This window comes from Acinonyx jubatus, chromosome D3 (assembly GCF_027475565.1).
Source record: "Acinonyx jubatus isolate Ajub_Pintada_27869175 chromosome D3, VMU_Ajub_asm_v1.0, whole genome shotgun sequence".
In the NCBI taxonomy this organism is placed as follows: domain Eukaryota; kingdom Metazoa; phylum Chordata; class Mammalia; order Carnivora; family Felidae; genus Acinonyx; species Acinonyx jubatus.
Genome location: NC_069392.1, coordinates 7456399 through 7482300, shown reverse-complemented (window position 1 = coordinate 7482300; position 25902 = coordinate 7456399). Strand labels below are relative to the sequence as shown.

General features: G+C 46.2%; 2 protein-coding genes across 4 annotated transcripts in view; both read left to right on the top strand.

Moving 5' to 3' along the window:
* The first annotated feature begins 19 nt into the window (after positions 1-19).
* On the top strand, positions 20-20676 carry PSMD9 (proteasome 26S subunit, non-ATPase 9). Its single transcript, XM_015063785.3, has 6 exons — positions 20-242; positions 4897-4999; positions 9046-9257; positions 11403-11504; positions 18257-18345; positions 19055-20676. Exons 1-6 carry the CDS (start codon positions 105-107, stop codon positions 19080-19082), a joined length of 672 nt encoding a protein of 223 aa, XP_014919271.2. The 5' UTR covers positions 20-104; the 3' UTR covers positions 19083-20676.
* Positions 20677-21392: 716 nt separating this feature from the next.
* CFAP251 (cilia and flagella associated protein 251) overlaps positions 21393-25902 on the top strand; it is a 67892-nt gene continuing 63382 nt past the window's right edge. The window contains exons 1-4 of one of the 3 annotated variants that reach the window (XM_015063787.3): positions 21398-21539; positions 22461-22699; positions 22880-23083; positions 23768-24151. In XM_015063787.3, coding sequence (XP_014919273.1) covers positions 22481-22699; positions 22880-23083; positions 23768-24151 — 807 coding nt within the window. In that variant the 5' untranslated portion in view covers positions 21398-21539; positions 22461-22480. Of the gene's footprint in view, positions 21540-22460; positions 22700-22879; positions 23084-23767; positions 24152-25902 lie in introns of those variants that run through there. The other 2 variants (XM_027043887.2, XM_053206656.1) reach the window with 2 other exon arrangements.

The window sequence follows — 25902 nt, the reverse complement described above, 5'->3', positions numbered from 1 at the left end:
AGGAAGTTTGGCCCGCGGGCGGATCCGTAGCCGTAGTCCCCTCAGGCGTCCGCAGCCAGGAAGCCGGGAAGCCTGGAGTCCAGGATACCGCGCGGAGGTCCAGGATGTCGGAGGAGCAAACCGGGCAGAGCGAAGGCTCCTCTCAGGCTGGTGGAGTGACTGTCAGTGACATCCAAGAGCTGATACGGCGCAAGGAGGAGATCGAGGCGCAGATCAAAGCCAATTATGACGTGCTGGAGAGCGTGAGTGTGGGCTCGGGGTTCCCTGGCGGGAGTAGGAGGAGCCCGGGGCCTCTTGACCTGGCACCCGGTTCTGGGAGGACTGGGAGGCAGGGGAGGCCTGTGCTTGAGCTCTCAACTGTGTGTCTCTCCCTCCCTGGGAAGCCCAAGGCGCGGCAACTGCGGCCTCTGTCGGCAGGAGGCAAGTAATATTAGCAATTAAGAATAATCGGTGTTGGTGCTGTAGCATGGGTTTATGGAGCGCTTACCGTGTGCCGGGCGCTGTTTTAATTGCTTTACGTTGATGAGCTCATTTAACCGTCACAGCAACCTTTTGAGGCTGTTACTCTCCCCATTTTAGCGATGAGGAAACAGAGGCGTTACTTAAACGTGCCTCGGGTCACAGAGCTAATAAATTTTCAGATGTCACCAGCATCGTCAGTCCTTGTTGACCGTGTACCAGAAGATCTGTGCTTTGCTAACCCGCTCACGTCAGAGCTTCCTAAGCTTTCGTGTGTTTGGCAAGCACTGGGGATCTTGTTAAAATTTCAGTTTCTGATGAGCTCGGGAGTGCAGGTGCAGATGCTGTGTTTCTAGCAAATTCCCAGCGCTGCTGATGCTGCTGGTCTAAAGACCGAGCTTTGAGTGACAGGTAAGGCTCTTTATCATTATTGTATAGGGAGGGAACTGAGGCCCAGGGTGAGGCAAACCCTAGTCTAGGGTCATGTAGCTGGGAAGTGGCAGTGGTGGGTCTAGTTCCCTGGTCGTCTGGCTACCAAACTGATAGTTTTTCTTATGTCACTTAGTGTAAAGCCACAAATCAATTTGCAGAGGAAGAATAAAAGACATCTTATGTAGGGTGGATGGAATGCATTTTAGGTGATGGGAGTAAGATAGAGGCATCATACGGAGGCCAGGGTACCATTTTATTGGTGCTGATTGTATGCCTGAAGAGTGTTGGTTTATGTGTGTGTTAGATCATGAAATCCACACAACCACCCTGTGAAGTTAGGATGTTACCCTGAAGCTCAGAAAGGGGAAGTCACTTACTTAAAGTCTCAAAGTGAGATTCAGATATCAAGCCTGTTCAATCCAGAACTTGTGTTTTCAACATTATGCTAACAGTTTCCCAAACTTTAGTTACTTTCTACCTCAAGCAGATGCTGTATCCATATACCTCCTGTACTGTTGTTCCCTTGGTATTTTTCTTTAAGTTGATCCACTTTTTTACTTGATTTAGTTTAAATGAAAAATTTATAGCTCTACAGCATATGGGGGAAAATGGGATTTTTTTTCCCTTTAATAGAAAATAAAAATACGTATTGGTGCTATAATATGTTCGTTCCTTGTCATTAGCTACCATCACTGGCTAAAAGCTTGAAGCTTGAAGCCCTGCTCTATGTTTGTTTTCAAAAAGAGACAGCAAAAACTATAAATCTCTTAGAATAAAGCCTAGGAATAAACTTTTGTGACCTTGGATCAGGCAAAGCTTTCTCAGATGTGATGCCAAAAGCACCAGCAACAAAAGAGAAAGTAGATAAATTGGACTTTATCAGGATTTAAAATGTGTGTTTCCAAAGACACAGTCAAGAAAGGGAAAAGGCAGTTCACCAAATGGGAGAAAATATTTGCAGTTACCTAACAAGGGATCCAGAAAATATGAAGAACTCTTCCAACTCAATACTAAAAAGACAATAACTTGATTAAAAAATCAGCCAAAGGGGGCACCTGGGTGGCTCAGTCGGTTAAGCATCCAACTTTGGCTCAGGTCATGATCTCACAGTTTGTGGTTTCAAGCCCCATATCGAGCTCTGTGCTGACAGGTCAGAGCCTGGAGCCTGCTTTGGATTCTGTCTGTCTGCCTGTCTGTCTCTCTCTCTCTCTCTCTCTGCCCCGCCCTAGCTCGTGCTCTGTCTCTCTGTCTCTGAAAAATAAGTAAAAAACATTAAAAAAAAAAAATTGGCCAAAGACCTTAACAGACTCCTCACCACAGAAGATCTACAGATGGCAAAGAAGCATATAGAAAGATGCATCACGTCGTAAGTCATCAGAGAATACAAATTAAAACACCCGCGAGGTGCTACTATGTACTGTGTATGTGTCAGAATTTCCACCTTTAGATGCTGGTGAGGGTGTGGAGGAACTCTCATCCCGTGCTGATAGGGATGCAAAAGTAGGGCAGTTTCTTACAAAGCTCCACATTCTCTTACCACCCATCCAGCAGTTGTGCTCCATCCTGTTTACCCAAAGGGGTTGAAAACATGTTGACACGAAAACCTTCCTGATGTTCATAGCTGCTTTTTTCACCGTTGCCAAAACTTGAAGCAACCAAGAGGTGTTGTTGTTTTTTAAGTTTATTTATTTATTTTGAGAGAGAGAGTGAGTGAGCACAAGTGGAGGAGGGGCAGAGAACGTAGAGAAAGAGAGAGAATCCCAAGCAGGCTCCATGCTGTCAGCACAGAGCCTGACGCAGGGTTTGATCCCACCAACCTCAAGATCATGACCTGAGCCAAAACCAAGAGTCGGATGCTTCACCAACTGAGCCACCCAGGAGTCCCAACCAAGAGGTCTTTACATAGGTGAATAGATAAATAAATTGTGGTATCTCAAAACAATGGAATGTTACTAAGTGCTAAAACTAAATAAGCTAGCAAGATCTGAAAAGATGTGTAGGAACCCTAATTGCATATTACCGACTGAAAGAAGCCGGTCTGAAAAGACTACATCTGTAGGATTCCAACCAGAATCTGGAAAAAGCAAAACTGTGGAGACAGTAAAAAGATCAGGGGTTGCCAGGGATCAGGGGTAGTGGTGGGGATGAATAGGTGGAAGACAGAGGATTTTTAGGGCAGTGAAAATACCCTGTGTAACACTGTGATGATGGGTACATTCATTAAACATTGGTCCAAACTCATAGAATGTAAGACACTAAGAGTGAAGGCTGAGGTAAACTATGGACTTCAGTTAATAACAGGAAACAGTAGGTGTAACCCAGTGGCTTCCAGATAGAGAAGTGAATGGAATCTTTCGTCCTGCACATATGTATCCTGGGCACCTTTTCTGCTGCTGCCATAATTACAGCCGTGACTTGTTACTTTTATGCGTATTAATTTCCTAGGGCTGCAGTAACAAATTACCACAAACAGGGTGACTTAAAATGACACATTTAGTCTTTCACAGTTGTGGAGGCCAGAAGTCTGAAATCAAGATGTCAGCAGGGTTGGTTTCTTCTGGGGGCTCGGAGGGAGGATCTGTTCCATGTCAGGTCCCTGTCCTACTTCCTGGTGGCTGCCGGCCGTCCCTGGCTTACAGTTGGATAACGCCAGTCTCTGCCCCTGGTCACACGATCCCCTGTCCTGGATCTCCCTTCCTTTTCTACAGGGATACCTGTCATTGGATTTGGAGCCCACCCTGAATCTAAGACAGTCTCATCTCAAGAGCCTTAATTACATCTCCAAATCCTTTTTCCAAATAAAGTCACATATACAGGTTCTGGGGGTTTAGGAGTTGGGGCATATCTTTTGGGGGCCACTATTCACCCCACTGTGGGTGCGCCTAGCACTGTGCTAAGCTGTCCACACAGGTCAACTCATTAATTCTCATCGCGAGTGGGAAGGGAGGTGAGTGCCATTATTCCCATTTGATAATCGAGGAGGCTGAGGCTTGGAGAGGAGTCTTAACCAAGGGCACCCAGATTGTACACGGCAAAACTGGGATTCAGATCAAAGTCTGACTGGGACACCTGAGTGGCTCAGTCGTTTAAGCATCTGACTTCAGCTCAGGTCATGCTCTCACGGTTTGTGGGTTCGAGCCCCACATCAGGCTCTGTGCTGACAGCTCAGAGCCTGGAGCCTGCTTTGGATTCTGTGTCTCCCTCTCTCTCTGCCCCTCCCCGACTCACACTCTGTCTCTGTCTCTCTCAAAAATAAATAAACATTAAAAAAAAAAAAAGTAAAAAAAATCAAAGTCTGACTGCAAAATCTCTACCCTCTATCACACAACACGACACTTTGCATTGCCTTTGTGCGCTATGCTCTGATTTACGCAGGAAAAGTCTTTAAAATGTTAAAATGTATTGTTTTGAATAGGGAATATACGTCCATGGTCAAAACTCAGAGTCTACCAAAGGGTATAAAATGAAAAGTCCCTCTTCCCTCCCTATCCCCCAGCCACCCACCCAATTCCTTTCCCCAGAGGCAATTGATGTCAGTGTGTCCTTGAGGGATGAAAAACCTTTTGAAATCCCTTTCAGATCTCTTTTTACTTACAGAAAGAACCGAGGGCCTGCCACAGCTGGATGTCCTTTGGGGTTTTCACTCCCCTCCAGCTTCCAAGGCCACCAGCCAGGTATCAGCTGCTGTAGGAAGGAGTGTTTGGAGGAGTCAAGAGGCTGGCCTTGGGGATGAGCTGCAAAGCTTTAATCTGCACTGTTCTGACTTCAAAAGAGGAGACTGGATTCCTGCATTTCTTGTGTTATTAGAAATCAATAAAAAAATATAGTGCCCCCACCCCCCACTTTGAGGGTGGTTGAGGGAGCATGTGGAGAAAGTACGTGGCCTGTGCTAAGCAATCAGCATGTGGTGGCTTTTGTTACTGTCACCTTTATGAAGGCTGCACAGGGAAGGAGGTCTGGAGGACTTCACACCTGTGAAATCTTAACCATGTGTCTTCCCTCCAGCAAAAAGGCGTTGGCATGAGTGAGCCGCTGGTGGACTGCGAGGGGTACCCCCGCTCAGATGTGGACCTGTACCAAGTCCGGACCGCAAGGCACAACATCGTCTGTGAGTGGTGCGCGTGCAGGGCCCTTCCCGAGGCTGAAGGCACACAAGTGAAATCTCCTTCTTCCATAGTAATCTGCTTCCCCCTCTTCTGCCCTGATGAGATTCTCTTACCATCTCCCCCCCCCATCGAGGGACTCAGAACGGAGGAAATGGTTTGGCCTCTAGGGTTCTAAATTTATGGTTTCATTTTTCATTTCGTTTTTAAGGACTTTGCTTCACTCTGGAAACTTTTTTGAAATGATAATAGAAGCCCAAGTCAAATATTGCTCACCATCCTAATCAAAGCAGTTATGTATGAGCTGGTGAGGATAGTGACCTGGCTGTGGTCACTCACACAGAAGCGCTCAGTCCCTCGGTACGGACGTTTGGAGGTCGGCAGTGCAGGGCTGGCCGCCACATCCCTGGCTCTGCCATCCTTAGGACATGTCTAGCTTTAGGGTCACCGTGTCCGTGCGCCAAGCAGGAAGGGAGGGAAGGAAGAAAGTAAGGAGGGCGAAAGGTCCTTAGCCAGCCAGCACCCTCCCCTCAAAGATCTGTCCTGGGGGCCTACCCCCACCTTGCTGCAGTGATTTCTGTTTCGCCTCCTAGGCCCCTCTGCCGGCAAGACATGTTGGGGGATGTACCCCACGGTGGGCATCTCACGATCCTAAATAAAATCATGTATTTGTTCGTGGTTGAGGAACAAGTGGAGAGAAGTGTTTGGATAGTGTATCAGTTCTCTGTTTTCTGCTGGAATAAATTCTCAGACTTAGTGGCTTCAGATGGCACAGATTTACTCTTACAATAATAAGGTGTCCAAATGGGTGTCACCGGTCTAAGGTGGAGGTGTTGGCAGGGCTGTGTTCTGGAGGCTCTTGGGAAGAGCCCATTTCCTTATCTTCTCCAGCTTCTGGAGGTGCCTGTGTCCTGTGGCTCATAGCTCCTTCCATTGTCAAAGCCAGCAAGGTCATCCCCCAGCTTCTGGTCCCACCGTCCCACCTCCTCCTGTCACCCTCTGCCTTCCTCTTTCACTTATGACCCTCGTGGTCACACTGGGCCCCCCATCTGGGTAGTCCAGGATGATCTCCCCATTCAGTGTCCTGAACTTAACCACCTCTGGAAAAAGCCCCCTTGGGCACGGAAAGTAACATATTGGGCAGCTTCTGGGGACAAGGACGAGAGCACCTTTGGGGGCCATTATTCACCCCGTCACAGGCGGGCAACCAGCAGCCTCTGCCACAAAGTCCTGTTAGAGGGGAACTTGTCGTGCACATTTTTCACTCAGGGACCTCCGTTTTATGTGCGTGAACCTCAACTCCGTCCTCAGCACGTCGTGGTATAAAGCTGAGCTGCTCACTGGGGTCGCGAGTAACCGCAGGAGACACCGCTCAAGGTGCCGACCATTCCTCAAAGCTGCAGTGTGATCCCAGAACAGCTTCTTAGAGTGTCACTTTGCCTCGAAGATTTGGGGGAAAGAAGCACGCCATCTTTGTAGTGAAACAAAGGGAAGTTACAGGGTAGGGAAAAGCCATATTAAGACGATCAGACTGAGGGAAATTTGGGGCTTTTGGCTAAACCCTCAGACTCCCCAGGGATGTGGCCTGCTTTCCTCGGCACTTAGGATTCTGGGGGAAATTTGAAAAGCGGAGCCTATGGTGTGAGAGAGGGCACTGACTTATTTGTTTCCGGGTGGTTACCCGGATGTTCCAACACCATTTATTAAATAGCCTATTCTTTCTCCATTCATTTGAAATGCTAGCAGTATTACATAGAGAATTTTTAGACATATTTAGGTCTCAAGTTTTTTGCACTGTTCTGTTGATATATCTCTTTGCTAATATCCCACTGTCTTTTTAAGTTTATTTCTTTAGTAATCTCTACACCCAACTTGGGGCTTGAACTCATGACTCTGAGATCAAGAGTCACATGCTCTTCTGACTGAGCCAGCCAAGCACCCCGGTGTCACACTGTCTTAATGACTTTATTGTATTTAAGAATCTGGTTGTGGGGCACCTGGGTGGCTCAGTCGGTTAAGCGTCAGACTTCGGCTCAGGTCATGATCTCACAGTCCGTGAGTTCGAGCCCCGCGTCGGGCTCTGTGCTGACAGCTCAGAGCCTGGAGCCTGCTTCAGATTCTGTGCCTCCCTCTTTCGCTGTCCCTCCCTTGCTTGCACTCTGTCTCTCAAAAACTGAATAAACATTAAAAAAAAAAAAAAAAAAGGAATCTGGTTGAGCAATGCTGATCAACCTTTTGAAAAATTATTCCCAGAAGTTTCTTGTGTGTGTGTGTGTGTGTGTGTGTGTGTGTGTGTGTAAACTCTAAACTCTATACCCAACATAGAGGGGCTTGAACTCACAACCCTGAGATCAGGTCACATGCTCCACCAACTGAACCAGTCATGTGCTCCTCTTGTATTTTTAAAAATGGATTTGGGGAGAGGAGGTGGGGGCTGTATGTACGGCTTAGTCGGTTAAGTGTCGGACTCTTGATTTTGGCTCAAGTCATGATCTCATGGTTTGTGAGATAAAGTCCCGAGAAGGGCTCTGCCCTGACAGCGTGGAGCCTGCTTGGGATTCTCCCTTTCACTCTCTCTCTGCACCTTCCCTGCTCATGCATGCTTGCCCTCTCTCTCTTTCTCTAAATGAACATTAAAAAAAAGAAAAAATAAAAACGGATTCTATTTTTTAGAACAGTTTTAGATTTACAGAAAGATTGGAAACATATTAACAGAGAGGTCCCATGCAGTCCCCCAGCTTTCCCTATTATTAACATCTTAGTATACTGAATTTGTTATAGTTGCAAATTTATTTTTTTGAACTAGGCCTTGGAAACATTTTGTCCAAGAGAATAACTTTTTGGAATTCTGATTAGAATTGCAATAGGTTATAAATGAAGTTATCCATTCCATCACCCGGCAGCTATATATGGAGTACTTACCGTGTGCCAGGCACTGCTGAAGGTTCTGGGGGCCCTTGTGGAGCTTACTGCCCAGGGGGTCTTTTCTAGTCAGACAGTGACCACATATTATATGTTGACACCGTTTTAAGTCCCTGCCCACGTATATGTCTCTACTTATTCAAATCTGGGTTCTTTTCTTGTGTCTGCTCCTGTGGGTTGGGTCCCAGAGTCCCATTATGCCTGAGGGCCTCCCCTTCCCTCGAAGTGACGGAGGCAGAGGAACCAGGTCAGGTGGCCATGTGTGCTTCCAGTCGAGGGCATCTGGAAAGCCTGAAAGTCCGTGACCCACAGATGCTGGACGTGGATTGGCGGGCAGTGCTGGTTGGCGGCTCTGGCCTCTGAAACTCCTCAAAGGGAACCTTGGGAGTGAGCTGGCTTGAATGAAGGAAATAGAGGAAATTGTTTTTAGGTTTTGAAAGTTATCAAAATGCTGCCAACCAGGCCAGTGCTGCACTGGCCTGCTGCGGTGACTCACTCACTGGCATCGTGGTTCACAACATCTTTTTTTTTTTGGTAATCTCTACAGCCAACGTGGGGCTTGAATTCACAACCCCAGAGATCAAGAGCCTCTTCTGACTGAACCAGCCAGGTGCCCTATTTTGCAACATTTTGAATTAGCCATCAGTACTGAAAAAAATCAGAGGGTTTTACCCCACGGTTCCTCATTTCCAGCTTTTGTCCTGTTAGGTCTCAGACTGAACATCACTCGCCGTGTATTAGTAGACTTAGGCATCATTTTTCGTTCCGGAGGAATTAGGTGAGAAGTAAAGCGGGACGATTCCTCTGCTCACCTTTCAAGTCTCAGTTGAAACGGTGCTGCCTTGGGGAAGTCTCCCCTCATCTCCTAGACTAAAAAGGTCAGGTCCTGGCTGGCCAGCCCTCATCACAGTCATCAGATGTGACTGTAATTTACTTGTTCTGTGGCTGCCTCCCTTGCTAGACTGAGCTTCGTGAGGGTAGTCCCCTGTCTCGGCCACACGTTTGTCCTCAGCCCCTAGTCCAGTGTCTGGCATGTAGGAGGTGCTTGTTGAATATTCAGGGAATGAATGTGGGAGTCTCATGTCCTCCGCCGTCTTCCTTGTCCCCTGATACGGCATTCTCCTCCCAGGCCTGCAGAATGATCACAAGGCGGTCATGAAGCAGGTGGAGGAAGCCCTGCACCAGCTGCATGCTCGGGACAAGGAGAAGCAGGCCCGGGACATGGCTGAGGCCCACAAAGAGGCCATGAGCCGCAACCTGGACCAGAGCGAGGGCCTCAGCCCCCCTCAGGCCTTTGCCAAAGTGAACAGCATCAGCCCTGGCTCCCCGGCCAGCATCGCGGTAAGCCAGAACCCGGCCACGGAAATCCATAGCCAGAGAGCGCCATGGGTCAGGTAGCCTTGGGGTGGGGGTGCGGGCCGGGTGGGACTGTGGACACAGACTCGTCATCTCTCCATGCTGCGGCTTCACTTTACCCACTCACTTGGCAAGCACTGGCCAAGGCCTGGGGGCCCGGCCCTGTGCTGGGGCCAGGGTTTCGAGAGGAGTCAGTCCCAGCTTCCCACCAGACTGGTCAGAGAGAGGCCTGGGACACAAGGCAGAAGGTGATAAATATTGCTAGAGAGGGAAAGAGGATCTCTTGTTGGGCGTATTTTAGCTGGGCTGTGAGTAATAGACACGAGAATGACAACGGTAGCCACCATTTACTGAATCCTTGCTGGGCACTGGCTGTCCTGCTGAATGAGTTACAGATCTTACCTGGTGTATTTTTGAAAGTTTTAAATAGCTTTACTGGGATACAGTTCACACACTGTAAAATTTACTCACTTAAAGTATATGATTTCCCGGGGCACCTGGGTGGCTTAGTCGGTTAAACGTCCGACTGTGGCTTAGCTCATGATCTTGCACTTTGTGAGTTCAAGCCCCACATCAGGCTCTGTGATGACAGCTCAGAGCCTGGATCCTGCTTCAGATTCTGTGTCTCCCTCTCTCCATGCCCCTCCTCTGCTTGTATTCTCTCTCAAAAATAAATAAACTAAAAAAAAAAAAAAAAAGTATGCAATTCCATGGCTTTTAGTGTATTCACAGAGCTATGTATCTATCACTGCAATCAATTTTAGAATATTTTCATTATTCTAGAAAGAACCCTGTACCCCCTAGCCCCATCTCCCCTAGCCCCTTGGAACCACAAGTCTGCTTTCTGTCTCTATGAATTTGCCTATTTTGAATATTTTATGTAAATGGAATCATATAATGTATGATGCTTTATGATTGGCTTTGTCCACTTAGTATCATGTTTTCAAGGTTCATCCCTGATGGAACATGTATCCCTATTTGTTTCCTTTTTTATTTATTTATTAAAAATTTTTTAATGTTTATTTGTTTTTGAGAGAGACAGCATGAGCAGGGGAGGGGCAGAGAGAGAGGGAGACACAGACTCCGAAGCAGGTTCCAGGCTCTGAGCTGCCAGCACAGACCCCGATGTGGGCTCGAACCCACAAACCGAGATCACGACCTGAGCAAAGTCGAATGTTCAACCAACTGAGCCCCCTGGGCACCCCCTTCTTTCCTTTTTATGGCTGATTAATATTCTATTGTATGGCTGCATCACATTGTTTTTATCCATTCACCAGTTAACATTTGTTTTTTTTCCATTTTTTGGCAATTATTAAGAATGGTACTCTGAACATCATGTTCAAGTTTTTATGTGGTTGCATATTTAATCTTTAATGCCACAGCCACCTTCTGGGATAGGCAGTAATCTTTACCCCCATTTTGCCCATGAAAAAAAGCCCCTGAGCTCTGAAGTAACTTGTGCCAGGACACATTGCTCCTCAGTTATGGAACCGGGTCCTGGAGCCAGGGCCTGCCAACCATCTTTAATGGTCACAAGACGTTAAGTTACACAGAAGCTTCGTTGTACTCATTACTCTATCCACAGCATCGAGCACAGGCTGTAGTTGGCCCGCAACAAATATAAGTTGAAGGAGTGAATGAATCCTGATCTGTGTTCTTGGAATGAAAGGGTCACACTAGCCCTGGGTCAGCCTTGCGCCTGTGGCTGCTTGTCTGGGGACCTTTAGGGCAAACTGCTCTAAATTCTGACCCCTGAACAAAATAAGCTCAGATTGCTCTGCCTCTTCTTGCCCCTGAACCTGGGTCGGGACCCCAGAAGGTAGCATTTGGTTTTTCCCCTCATTCTTGAAGGCCTGTACAACCCCAGTTTTTATCAGATATTGGGCAGATGTGGCCCCCTTTCACTAGATCTGTCCCAGAAGGAACCTGCAGGGGGAGGTCGCCCAGTTATCCACCACCCTCTCCCGTGTGCAGTAGCTAAACCCCTGACCTCTTTTCTTTGTGCCTGCCATTCTCCCCTGTAGAAAACACGTTCTTGGCCTGGATGTTAAAGTTGGATGTGGAAGGGTAAAGAAACCAGAAGCACATTTAACCTCTACCCTCGTTTTCTATTTTCTCTTCTCTGTCTAGGGTCTGCAAGTGGATGATGAGATTGTGGAGTTTGGCTCTGTGAACACCCAAAACTTCCAGTCTCTGCATAACATTGGCAACGTGGTGCAACACAGTGAGGGGGTGAGTTGGAAGTCACATCCGGTCAGTAACCCTGGAATCGCTAGGGCCAGGAATCGTCACTGGGGTCTTTACTGCCTTCAGAGAGACGTTGCTCAGGCCCAGCGCCTTTGCACTTGCTGGAGTGTTTTTTTCTCCCTTAGGCCCATCCCTCATCTTGTACAGATGACACCTGTATAAGACCTTTGCAGCCACCCTATGTAAATACCCCTTCCTCCTTCCTATCCCTGCTTTCATTCAGCAGTGTTTCTTGGAAGTCTTTTCATTTCCACACACCTTGCTGTTTTACATTGTTGCACAGCAGTCCGTTGTGTGAGTGGACCCCAGTTTGTCCATCCCCTGCCTTATCAGTGGACGTTTTGGTGATTGCTGGTTTTTTACCAGCACGAACGGTCATACATTCTTGTTCATGTGCTATTTCTTGACATTGATACCGGAAAGTACTTACAGGCTCTCAGTGTATTATACACAGTTACAGTAGATAATCTGAAGAAGTTTTACTAATTTGTACCCTGACCAGCAGTGCCTGAGAGCATCACGTCATCAACAGAACTCTCTATTACTTTTAACGTTTTTGCGAAAGTGGCATCTTATTTTCATTTGTATTTTCCTGGTTACCAGTGAGGTTGAGTGTCCTTATTTTTTACGTGCATTAATGGTCATATTTTGATTTCTGTGGATTGTTTATATATTTTTTTCTCATTGGGGTATTCGTCCCTTTAAAAAAGTGATTTGTAGGAATTTTTTTTAACATAACAGATATTAAACCTTTGCCTGTTTTCACATTACATATGTTTCTCCTGTTAGCTCCTGGTCTTTTAACTTAGTTTATGGTGATTTTGATTACTGGGAAGTGTTTTTTTTCTTTAATTTACAGGGGTAAATTAAACAGGGTTTGTGTTTTCTGTACTTGCTCAGTGACCACTTGTCTAGTTTGTCAGCTTTTCGTTTTGGTGCCGTCTCTTTCTGTACTGTCTCCTTCCGTTTTATTTGTCCTGTGGTCGTGTCCCTCTGCTGTCCCTTTGCTGTCCTGTCTTGTCAGTGAGGCTCCTGGAAGTGGTGCAGGTGTAGTTTCATTCTGTTATGTTTACCCAGCGTCTCTCTTGATCTTTCACTCCTTTTCCCTGGAGTTTCCTCGTGTTATGGTTTACTCATGTCTCTTGCACACCTTGGTGCACGTACTTCAAAACTTGCAGGTGTCTGGGATCATTGTTACTGGTTCGTTTTGTAAATATGCCTTTTTTTTTTCTCGAAGAGGTACTACATAACATGAATTTAAGGCAGAACCAAAAAACACATGATGGAGAATCTCCCTCTCCTCCGGAAGTAGCCACTTTCCAGCTGTGTGTCCTTCCAGGGTCAGTCTGTTCATATACCAGCATATAGAGCTCCTGGTTATCTTGATTAAGGTGTAATTTACCTACAGCCAAATTTACCCTTTTCATTGTGCGGTGCTGTGAGTTTTGACACACGTACCTAGTTTGGTAACTGCCGCCGTAATGAAGATACAGAGCAATTCTGTCATCCTCCCCAAAATGGCTCCGTGTCCTTTGGTGGCGAACCCCTCCCCCAGCCCCACCCCACACAACCGCTCAGCTGTGCTCCAGCCCTGTACTTTCACCCTTTCAAGAATGGCTTCTCAATGGAACTGCCCAGTATATAGGGCCCTTTAAGTCTGGCTTCTTCTCACTCTGCATCATGCGTCTGCGATTCATTCATTCATACGTCGTCGTGCGTGCGTGTAGTCACTCCTGTTTGTTGCTCAGTAGTGCTGCACCATGTAGGTGAACGCCAGATTGCCTACCCATTTACCAGTGAGGGACGTTTAGGTTGTTTCCACTTTTTGGTGATTAGTGATAACAGCTACTGGTTTTGAGTCTGTCTTTTCTAGTTAAATATATTCTTAAGCTCTTCATAGATCTGTGAGGCCCCCCCCCACTTTTTTCTTCTTTACTGAGGTATAATCGACATATAACATTATATTAGTTTTGGGTGTACGGCATAATGATTCCATTTTTGTATATGTTTCCAAATGATCATCATAAGTCTAGTTAACATCCATCACCATAGTTACATATTTTTTTTCTTGTGGTGAGAACTTTTAAGATTTACTCTCATAGCAACTTTCAAATATGCTGTACAACATTACTATGTACTGTAATGCACAGCATGGTGACTATAGTTAATAACGCTATAAATCCTTCCTTACAAAAGTAGTCATTGAACATTTTTAAGCGACAGAACCTTTTCTTCAAATGAAATTTCTCGGGGAATTCCAGTATATCAAATAGATAAAAAAAAGCTGAGCTGCTGGGTTTGGAACACCTCACTCCCCTCAGGGCTCTGGATCCTCCTGGAACCAGAATCCCGACTTGAGAATCAAGGGTCCACTCTGTGTCCGTAGAAAAATGATTAAAAAAACAAAAAAAACCACTATATTCTGTTATTAGACATTTAGGTGGTTTCCAATTTTAGGGAAACCTGGAAATGAACACTCTTGTAGACCAATCTCTGTTTCTTTTGACAACTTCCTAAAGCTGCCTTTCTGGATCAAATGCATGTATTTTCAAAGGAAAACAAATCTGAAATTTTAAAAAAAGTCATCTTTAGTATGAACAGCGTTTATTTTATTGAGCTGTGGAAAGGAATGGAGTGCTGGCCTGCTGTAATATGGATGAACCTTGAAAGGATTTGTGGTAAGTGAAAGAAGCCAGGCACAGAGGGCTGCGTATCTGAGAATTCCATTCATGTGAAGTGTCCAGAACAGGCAGATGGACGGAGACAGGAAGCCGGTTGGTGGTTGCCAGAGGCTGAGTGGAGGAGGGCATCGGGACAGACTGCTAATAGGTACTGGGGTCCTTTTGAGGGATGAAAATGTCTTGGAATTGATAGTGGGAGTGGTTGTACGAATCTCTGAATATACTAAAATGCACTGTATTGTATACTTTGAAATGCATTTTATGGTATATGAATTATATCTCACATAAATAAAAATAATGCACTTAAAAAAATTTTTTTTTAAGTTTATTTATTTTTGACAAAGAGAGCGAGTGTGAGCTAGGGAGGGGCGGAGAGAGAGGGAGACACGAATCTGAAGCAGGCTCCAGGCTCCGAACTGTCAGCACAGAGCCTGACGTGGGGCCCGAACCCACGAACTGTGAGATCATGTCCTGGGCCAAAGTCGGACGCTTAACCGACTGAGCCACCCAGGCGCCCCAAAAATAATGCACTTTTAATGTAAAAGGTTTTGAGGAAAGGATAAAAGTCCTGAGTCTCTCCCTCCCGAGGACCCTCCCTGCTCTGTTTGAGTGCTGGACAAGGTGCGGGTGCTAAAGCGGGAACAACAAAGGTAAACAGAAGGCCCTTGCCTCAGGGACGCTTTGGTGGGAGAGACCAGCATTAATCCAAGGTAATTCTATACTGTCATGAGTATTATGAAGGAAAAGATTGAGGAGGCTAGGAGAGCAATGACGGGGGTTAGGATAAGGTTCCCGAGGACGTGACCTGTGAGTGTTAGAAGTTGTTCAAGGCTGGAGACTGGCGGGGAGAGGAGTTTTCCAGCAGGGTCATGGCCCTGAGGTGGGAGGGCTGGAGGAGATGGTTGGAGACCAGAGCAAGGGGGAGAGAGGAAGGGAGGAGGAGGCAGGTCTGGGAGGTTGGCAGGGACCAGAATGCATGAGGCCCTGTGGTCCCTAGTCAAGATGTAGTTCTTTTTTCCTGAGGAGCAGTAGAGAGCCATTCGCACACTTGCAAGCTGAGAGGAACAGATGTAAGCAGCTTTGTGTCTTGGAAAGATTTCTCCAGATGCTAGGTAGAGAGCTGATTGGAGGGCTGACAGTCTTAGCAGCCTGGTCAAGAGGTGATGGTGGCTTTGGTGAATGGGCTGGAGGTGGAAGGAAGTGGACAAATCTAGGAGACCTTTAGGATGGAAGTACATAGGCTTTAATATGACACCTAGCCCATGTCAAGGATGACCTCTGGGTTTCTAGTTTGTCTAGGGGTATTGTTTCTAGAACCAAAGCACTCAGTGTATCTCTCATATATTTCCTAAGTGCGAATGAATATGTCCATAGTGATTGCTTTTTGAAAAAGAAGACGGGCACCTGGGTGGCTCAGTCGGTTATGTGTCCGACTTCGGTTCAGGTCATGATCCGATTCGGTTCGGTCCAGGCACAAAGCCTGGAGCCTGCTTTGGATTCTGTGTCTCCCTCTCTCTGCCCCTCTCCTTCCCCTCCCCTCTCAAAAATAAACATGAAAAAAAGATTTAGAAAAAGAAGACAAACAAGACCTACCGTACATACTGTTCTGGATTTCCCCCTACCCTTTGAGGGGATTTCCGTGTGGGTACGTACCTACCTTCACCATATTCCATTGCTTGGTCTACCACCTTTTATTTGACCATCCCTCCACACAGAACATTTAGGTTGTTCCCAGGGTTTGACCATCAGCAACAATGGTGTCGTGAATATTCTTGTCTTGTGGGAGGGTTTCTGTCCGAGAGATTTCTAGAAGTGGAATTACTGGGTCAAAGGCAATGCCCATTTATAGATTTCATAGATGTCACAGTGTCCTCCAAAAAGCTTGGATTAGTTCACATTTTCTTGAATAGTGTATGTGAGGGCTTGCTTCTTGACCCCTCTCCCCTGTGTTATTTATTGGCAGTCTCATTCTTTGACCATCTGAGTGAAAAATGGCATCTTTTTGGTTTTTGTCTTCATGCTCTATTTTGTCACATTTCAGAGATTACATTGATAGATCTGCCCTAATTTAAAAAAATTATGGTAAAATATACATACCATAAAATTTACCATTTTAACCATTTTTTTTTTAATACTATTTTTGGGGAGAGTGCAAGCGGGGGAGAGACAGAGGGAGGGGGACAGAGGATCTGAAGCAGACTCTGTGCTGACAGGCTGACAGCAGTGAGCCCGATGTGGGGCTCTAACTCAGGAACCGTGAGATCATGACCTGGGCCGAAGTCGGACACTCAACCCATTTTAACCATTTCTAAGTGCGCAGCTCTCTGGCATTTAAGTACATCCGTGTTGTTCTGCAGCCATCCCCTCCATCCATCTCCAGAACTTTTTCATCTTTCCAAACTGAAACTCTATACCTGTTAAACACTAACTTTGCATTCTCCTCTCCCCAAGCCTCTGGTGATCACTAATCTGCTGTCTCTATGCCTCTGCACCTATCAGTGGAATCAGACGATATTTCTTCTTTTGTGGCTGGTGGATTTCACTTAGCATCATGTCTTCATGGTCCACCCGTATTGTTGTGTGTGTCAGAATTTCCTTACTCTTTAAGGCTGAATGATACTCCATTGTATGGATAGACCACATTTTCTTTATTCCTTCAACACCTGTATCTCGTGGATAAATGCCTAGTAGTGCAATTGCTGGGTCATAGGGTAGTTCTATTTTTAGTTTTTCGAGGAACCTCCACACTGTTTTTCCAGAGTGGCTGCACCAGCTTGCATTCCCATGATGTAGTAATTCTACTTTCAGTTTTCTGAGGAACAGTCACCCTGTTTTCCACGGCAGCGACACCATTTTACATTCTCTTGCAGCTGTGCACACGGGTTTCAATTTTTCCACATCCTCACCAACTCTTGTCATTTTCTGGTTTTGGATAGTAGCCATCCTAATGGATGTGCAGTGACACCTCATTGTGGTTTTGATTTGCATTTGTTTAATGATTAGTGACGTGGAGCATCTTTTCATGTGCTCTTTGGCCATTTGTTTATCTTTTTTTGGAGAAATGTCTACTCAGGTTTTTTTGCTTAATTTTTAATCAGGTTGTTTGCTGTTATTGTGAGTTGTAGGAGTCCTTTGTTTATTCTGGATATTAATCCCTTATCAGATATATGATGTGCCACTATTTTCTCCCATTCTGTGAGTTACTTTTGACTCTGTCAGTAGTGTCCTTTGATGCACAAAAGTTCTAGATTTTGATGCACTTTGTTGTAATTCGTAAGTTTCCTTGGTATGCTATTTTAATTTTTCACACTAAAGTAATACATACACATAGTAAAAACAAATTAATTGAATGGAAAGATATAAAAGCAAATGTCGTCTTTCACTCCAAACTCCTAGTGCTTCTTCTGCAAGTAATTACTGTTAACAGTTTTTTCGCATATCTTCCAGAAACCTTTGTATGCATGAAGCAATCTTTATGTCCTTTTAGAACGCATATTGAGGAGCGCCTGGCTGGCTCAGTCCGTAAAGCATGTGACTCTTTATCTCAGGGTCGTGAGTTCGAGCCCCACATTGGGAATGGAGCCTCCTTGAAAAAAATAAAAGTAAAAAAATAAAAAACATGTATTCACATGGGTTCGTGTTTTGCTCATTTTGTTTTGTTTTTACCAAAACTGCTTAATTCACTCTGCTGTATTTGAATAATACCTTATTGAGGGATATTTTGGGTGTTTTCAGTTTTTGAATTTATAAACAGTCCTAGAATGAACACTTTGTTCATATATCATCTTGTACTTTTGCAAAATGTATCTTGTAGGCACCTTTTAAAGGTTTTTTTTTTTCGTGGGGAGACGTGTTTGTCCAGGAAGATGGTGCCAATCTGCGGCCCCATTAGCCGCCCCAAGAGCGCCATGTCCCCCACACTCTTGACAACTGCCAGGTTATACTTCATATAAGCACCTTACCAACCTGATGTGCAAAAATCAGTATCTCGGCATTTTAGTCTGAATCTCTTTGGATTCTGAACAGGTTGAATATATGAGCTTATTGTCCTTTCAGAAGCCCCTGAATGTGACCGTGATCCGCAGAGGGGAGAAGCACCAGCTTAGACTTGTCCCAACCCGCTGGGCAGGAAAAGGACTGCTGGGGTAAAGTATCATTTCTGTTTATTCATAAGGCAACTGTCGGTTGTCACCTGGGTGTTTGCTGGATATAAAGCTGTGGGGAGGAGGTGGGGGCCACTGGGAAATGATGGCATTCCCCAGATTGCCTGCAGAAACTCTTGATAAATCCTTGTGGCAGGAATGAGATTGCAGATCTGGAGGCAGAGGGAACCCTGGTCTCTCTGGTTCTTTCATTAACTGGGCATTTGCTTTATTTTATTTTTTAAATATTTATGTATTTATTTTTGAGAGAGAGAGTGTGAGGAGGTGAGGGGCAGAGAGAGGGGGAGACAGAGACTCTGAAGCAGGCTCTGTGCTGTTGGTGCAGAGAACTGGGCATGTGCTTTAAAAGAATTAAAGAGGGGCGCCTGGGTGGCTCAGTCGGTTAAGCGTCCGACTTCGGCTCAGGTCATGATCTCACAGTTCGTGGGTTCGAGCCCCGCATCGGGCTCTGTGCTAACAGCTCAGAGCCCGGAGCCTGTTTCAGATTCTGTGTCTCCCTCTCTCTATGCCCCTCCCCAACTCATGTTCTGTCTCCCTCTGTCTCAAAAATAAATAAACATTAAAAAAAAAAAATTTTTTTTTTTAAATAAAAGAATTAAAGAATGTGGATGAAACACTCAGACGGCTCACTTTCTGATCTTGCTAAATGGAGTTGCCAAACTTAACGTTGTTCCTTTTTCTTTTCTTCCAGCTGCAACATTATTCCTTTGCAAAGATGATTGCCTCTGGGGAACAGTAATAGGAAAACATCTTCCCTGGCCCTGGACTTGGGTCTGGTGGGGATTTCTTCCTTCTTTTCTCTCCCTGAAGCTTAAGCATCTGGAAGAGGCTGGAAGCCTGAACTTCTGGGTAGTGGAAATACTATGGCCTCCCAGTGTAATCTCTTGGGATTAAGACATTGTTAACTTGGTTTGTCATTGGCATCTTTTGCATATTAGGCCATGGCCCTATGCGGGAGCCATCTGGATTGTGGGCAAGTGGGCTGGAATTATTCTGGCAGGTGCCAATATGTCTTTATTCTCTTAGGATTTTTTCCCCCAAATAAACACAGGTTTACAGTGCTGATATGACCCATGTTATCACCCTAACTGAATTTCTTATGAACCTCCCAAACCAAAGCTCAGACAGAAATTAGAACATTATTTTAGAAAGACAGGAGCGCCTGGCTGGCTCAGTCAGTGGAGCGTGCAGTTCTTGATTGCAGGGTTGTAGGTTCAAGCCCCACGTTGGGTATAGAGATTACTTAAAAAAAAAAAAAAAGAAAGTGGACAGAACAGGGGCACCTGGCTGGCTAGGTCGGTAGAACATGCGACTCTTGGTCTTGGGGTTCTGAGTTTAAGCCCCACATAGGGCACACGGCTTACTTTAAAACAAAACAAAAATCGGGGTTGGACAAAACAAACCAACAGTGGTGCTGAAGTCAAGATTAGGCCAACAGTACTTCAGGAATGTCATCCTTAGTGACTGAGGTTTCCAAACACTCAGGCCGAACCATCTGCATTTGCATTGTGGCATTGCTGCTCTGGATACAGAAATTGCATCCTTGGCAGATGGACCAGCAGTTGGACATCTGGGGCCAAAATTGCTCCCTGGAAGAACAGGGAAAGCCAGGAGGCTCCCCAGGTAGCCCACCATCGTGTCGGCTTCCTTTTCTGTAACCCACCAGAGGGCAGCAAGCTCCCTTTGTTTCTTGAATAAAAAAAACCTTGCAAATTATCTTCTGATTTGACTTTTTATAATTGAACCTCCTGGTCATCCGCTCAGATCAAGAGTAGCTTGTAAACTGCCAAGGTGTGCTCGATGGCTAAGGGGAACCAGTGTGTGCCAATCTGACTTCTTGAATCAGCCTCCTTCCTTTTATTTTCTCTCTTCCACGTGACAGCACGGGTTTCGGTGATTCTCAGTGACCCTGTGTCTGTCTTTCTTCACCTTATCACCACGTTTATCTCCATAGTTCTTGCAGACCACTTTGTTTCAGAGGTCAGGTGTGGCCCATTCTGTTGGCATGCCTGTGTTCCTTGGGAGTGGATTTGCTTGGGTTGGATACAGAAACCAGCTTGCCTTGACAGGAGTCAGTACTGGGGCAGTACTTCGAGGCATGGATTCTCATCGCTCAACTGGAAAGCCTTCCTGTTGAGTTCTTGCCCCAAACTGTATTCTAGCTGTACCTCCACATGTGTTCCCCCCTTGTAGGCACAGAACATGCCACGCTTACCAGTGTTTGCTGTTTAAATTGTGTGTTCTGATTTCCAGTGTGTTTTCCAATCTCTTTTTATAAATCCTAGTTTATAATAAACACAGGTTGTACCATCAGTTTGATCCCCCCCCCTTTTTTTTTTTTTTTGAGATGTATGCTTCTTAATCAACCAGCATTGGGTGGGGCCTGGGGGTGGGCAGGGAGCATCATTCACACTGTCCTAAAATGAGAGCACCAAAGAGTTTTCTGCCTCAGTGCCTTTGGCTGGTTTCCTGCCAAGTCTCCTTTTAGAAACCTCAGGATGGCCACGTGTGCTGTCTCTTTGAGATTCTGAGAGTCACTTTGAAGTGATCCCAGTAGATTCAACGAAGCAGGTTTTGCAGAAACATTTTGTGATCAGAACAGCAAGATCATGTAACCTATATAACGTGTAATCCCAGCCAGCTAAAACACTGCACACAACACGTAGAGAAAGTGTGGAGGGCAGATCTGTGTGCTGCGTCTGTGAAACCGGGAAATTTAGTTTGCTTTTGGCAAAAAGAATTTTGCCAAACAGCTCATACTTCTTCACTTCATCTCGTCAAGCCTTCAGAAAGTCAAAAGTGCAAGCATCCACCGCTGCAGCTTTTTAGACTTCGGCGCCTGGGGGAAAAAGTTGGGGGAGGAACAGGAGGAAAGAAACGGCCAGGAAGAAGGCCAATTTCGCTGCCCGAGTGGCGGCCGCGCCCGTTCCCCGGGGACCGCCAGGGGGCGTGCCGGCCCGCTTACGGCAGAGCCTTGGGCACGTGACCACCGTCCAGCCCTCCCGCTTTACGGTCCGTCGCCGAGGCGGCGGTTACCTTGGGGACGGGGCTTGCGTGGCAACGGTAACTAAGGAGCTCGCGGTGCAGAAAGCCAGGGCCGCTGGAGGCGGGGAGGTGACAGAGGGGTCCAGGCGGCGGGACGGCCCGGCCACTGAGGCCCACGGAGGGCGCGCTCTGTGAGTCGGGGGCGGGGGCCCTGGCGTGGGAGGGCCCGGTGCCCCGCGGGGGGCGCTCGCCGCACCCCGGCCGGGCCTGGGGCGGCCTCGGAGAGACCTGAGCTGCGCGTTGTGCCCCCAACAGGCCCCCACACCTTCCTTCCGCCCCTCCCCCGAAGCCGCGCATCAAGATGCGCTGGCAAAGTTTGCAGTGGGCGCAGGCCTCGTGCTGAGTGCCCCTTGCTGGAAATCATAGTAATGATTTTTGAGATGCAGGAACCAAGCGTCAGGGAGGTCTGCTTCTTTCTAGCGGTGTGATCTGAATAAGTCCCTTCAACTCCCAGAGCCTCACACTCAAGTTTGGCGGAAGGAATAAACCAGAGACTATGCTAGAAGGCGTTTAAACTTCGTAAACAGTTGCCACCTTTCTCAGCCACTCTGCTGCAGCTGCGTTGAGTATTTGACATGGCATCTCAACCCCAGAATTTAGGGCTCTCATTTTTATTTTGCCTGTGAGCAAATTTGGACTCTGAGGGGTATAGTGACTTGCCCAAGGTCACAGAGCAAGTGAGTGGTGGAACCAGGTAGGGTTCAGTGCTAGGAGAGGCCGGTTGCAAAGCCGGCTTTTAACCACTAAGCACACTGCTTCTGCCCTTATTTACATTATTAGTATTGTCGTTAATGTCGGGGTTATCATTTTGCTGCCTGAGGGAATATGAATATATATAAAGTGAGTTAAAGGGCTCTAAAGTTATTCCTAGAAAGGCGAGAGGCCCTGGGATCAATGTGTTGAAGATTTGGGACAGGCTTTCCCAGGAGTATGAAATTATTTTTATTGCTGTGGAAAGGAACCAGGGCCAGCATTGCACATTTCATCGATAGGTTAGTGCACCAGGAAATTAAAATGGGAACTGCTGATTGTTATGGTCAAAATTTCTCTAGAGAAAACTCCACCAAGAGGAATGTCAGACGCAGGGCAAGACCCACTAGAAGAAACAGAAGAAGATGGAGAACCAGAAATGGAAGAAGAAGAAGAAGATTATAATTCATATTATAGAGAGGTAGAAAGTATGCCACAGAAATTAAAGGAAGATGATATATTAGTATGGAGACAGCCTCGGGAGGAGGGGGAGCAGGAGGAGGAAGAGGAAGGAGAGGAGGAAGGGGAAGAGAAGGACAGGGTGGAGGAGAAATGGGAGAAGGGAGAGGAAGGGGGAAAGGACTGGGAGGAGGAGGAAAGAGTGGAGGAAGAGGAAGAGGAGCAGGGGGAGGAGGGGGGAGGAGTGGGAGAGAAAGAGAAGAAAGGAGAGGAGGGGGAGGAAGAGTGGGAGAAGGAGGAAGGAGTGGAGGAGAAAGGGGAGGAAGAGGAAGAAGGGGGAGAAGGTGGGAAGGAGGAGGCTGTGAGAGAAAAAACGGAGGAAAAGGCTGCAGCAGCACGGGAGGAGGTAGCTGCAGGAGTACAGGAAGAAACCACAGTGAAGCCCCAAGAAATCACCAAGTCCAAGATCAGTTTGGAGAAACTTACATTGACTGATTCCCAGTCAGTCATGTCGGGAACTTTTCTAGTAAGTAGTAATTGTAAATCATTCATTCGTTCATTCATAATCATTAAATGACTGCTTACTATATACCAGGCTATGGAGATACAAATAAGATACAATCCATTCTCTTAAGGAATTCTAGGGCGTATCAGGAGGCAGACCTGAACTCTATAAAACAATATGCTAAATGCAGTGATTGAAAGATGCAAGGGAGACATTTAAAAAACAAAACAAGAAAAACAGGGACACTTAACCCAGCTAGGAGGATGGTCAGGGGAAGCTTCCTGGAGGAGGTGTGCACCAGAGCTGATGTAAAGAGGGGCTAGGGATTTGCTGGAGTGTGCTTGTTTTAGAACAGAGTCAGTGTGATTATAGTAATGGAGGCTTTCCACAGACTCATCCTGGAAGAGAACTCAGCTGTGGTCCAAGGAGAAGTGACTCTGTGCCGAGTCTGTCCTCGGAGAGGACCAGTGCCACTTAGAAGAATGGTTCTGCTGTGTGGTTCTGCTGGTAGGCCAGGCATAAACCTGGCACACCCATGACTCATTTAAGTACAAAACGTCCCAGGCTCCTTTTTAAAGTGCTTCATGGTTCCCATGTGAGGCTAACGCTGACTGGCTGATTAGGAATAGAAAGGAAAATTTATGAGGGAATACGGCAGCACATACTGTAACTGGAATCACAATCTTCTTTTCTTTCTTTTTTAAGAAAACCCATAGTGGTGATGAGTCAAAGCGTGCATCAGAGCATTCAGAAACAAATGAGCTTTTTAGAGACTTGAGCTCACAACGAAGATTTCTTGATTTGGAGCAAATCAGTTCTGAGGAACTACAGATTAGTTCCCCTGACTCACAGCCCTCTAGCAAGCTTGGGCAGAAAATCCACCAGATGCCCCAAGACGAATGGGGACAAGAAGGGACAGATTTGGAAGCAGAAAAGGGAGAAGGGATACAAGACAAAAGACTATCAAACGTAAGTGAAGAAAAAGGAAAAGAATTCCAGCCCAAAACAGAGATCCCAGAGGATTCACTGGTGGCCACCAGTGAGGACATTTTGTTTCAAAAGGATGACAGAGCCAATGTGTACCCTTTGGTGAGTGTCACGTGCTTTTTGATTTCCTCCAACGCTCGGAGAGCTTTGTGAAATAGGGGAGTTTTATGCACATGGAAAAAAAAATACCACCAGAAATATCCTTTTGAAACTAACAATAGACTTGTGTGTTTTAGAGTTCAGTTCAGCGCTCCAGCTGGACACGCATGACAGACTACAGACAGGAACGCCGCATCTGGGTCCAATAGTGTTGCTCCGCAGGCAGGAAATTCCGGACGTGGTTTGTCTGTTGCATAGGGTGCTGGTTTTGGTGGGAGACTCAAGCTCCATCTCTCCTCCTCCCTCCCCCTCCCCTTCCCCTCTCCGTTTTCTCACTTTGTGCTTCTCCTTCTCCATTCCTTCCCCCTCCCCCCCCCCCCCATCTCCTCACCTCCTCTGCCTTAGCTTGCTTGATAGCTTTACAAGCTCCTAAAACCATTACAGGCTCCTAAAACTATCCATTACCAAGATGGGTCAGAAAGTGAAGGGTGTGGACTGGGTTACCTGGGTGGCTCAGTCGGTTAAGCCTCAGGTCTCGATCTCCAGGTCTGTGAGTCTAAGCCCCGCGTCAGGCTCTGTGCTGACAGCTCGGAGCCTGGATCCTACTTCAGATTCTGTGTCTCCCTCTCTCTCTGCCCTTCTTCTCTCTCTCTCTCAAAAATAAACGTTAAAAAAAAATTAAGAAAAAGTGAAAGGTATGGAAAAAAAGTGAAAGCCACTGTGAAAAGCACCAGGCAGTCCAAAGGAATCTGCCTTTGCTGCCACTGACAGTATTCCAGGGAGGCACCATCTGCGAGGAATAAAAATATTATCATTTACCAAGAGAAGGGAGAGGAAAGTTTTTTTTCCCCCTTCTTCCTCCATCTGCTTCTGACAATTGCCTCCTAGGATTCAACTCCTGTTTTTCTTTTTTCCCTGCAGAGTTGGCCTTTGGAAGATTTGTAAGCAACTGAATGTATATAAAGCGTTTAATGTAGTTCAGAACATACAGGGCGCACTTGAGCGTCAACAGCTAGATGGCAGTGGTGGTGATAGTGCCGATGAGGATGATGGGAAATGTCTAGCTAGAAGGGCAGACAACTGACAGCCTCCTTTCTGTACATTTGGCTTACTTTGAGCAGTGGAGTTCAAGGTCAAAGCTTGCGATTATTCTGTCCAAAAGAAAGAATAAGTAAGTTTTAGAGCCCTTGAAGACTTTTGTCTTGTTTAGCCAGCTAATAAGACATCATGTAATGTCACTAATGAGACCAAGTGACCTTTGTGCCAGGGGTTTGGGTCTCCTGTTAACCTTGGGCTCACCGCAGAACCAGACCTCTCTCTACAAACTTGTTTAGCGCTTTGAGTATACCTTCTTTCTTTTCCCGTTCCTGTATTGTTTTTCCTTTCTGTTAAAATTACTAGGTGCTCCATATATTAAAAAAAAAAAAAAAAAATTAAACAAAGCAGATTCCCCTTCTTACACTGACCACGCCCATCCCAGTTCCCTGGGGTGACCACTGTTACAGTTTGGTATAACTGTAGATCTTTCCGGACCTTGTTCTGTGCATCTACAGACCTGTTAGCTGTGTACTCCCGTGAGTGTGTGCACACACACACCATGACACCCATTAGTTTTTGTTCTCTTTACCAGTGACAGATTCTGCATGTCTGCAGAGTATTTTTCTACTTCATATATCTTGGAGGATTTTGTTTTATATCAGTGAATGTAGATCCATTTCCTCGTTAAAAATTTGTTTTAATTTTTTTAAATGTTT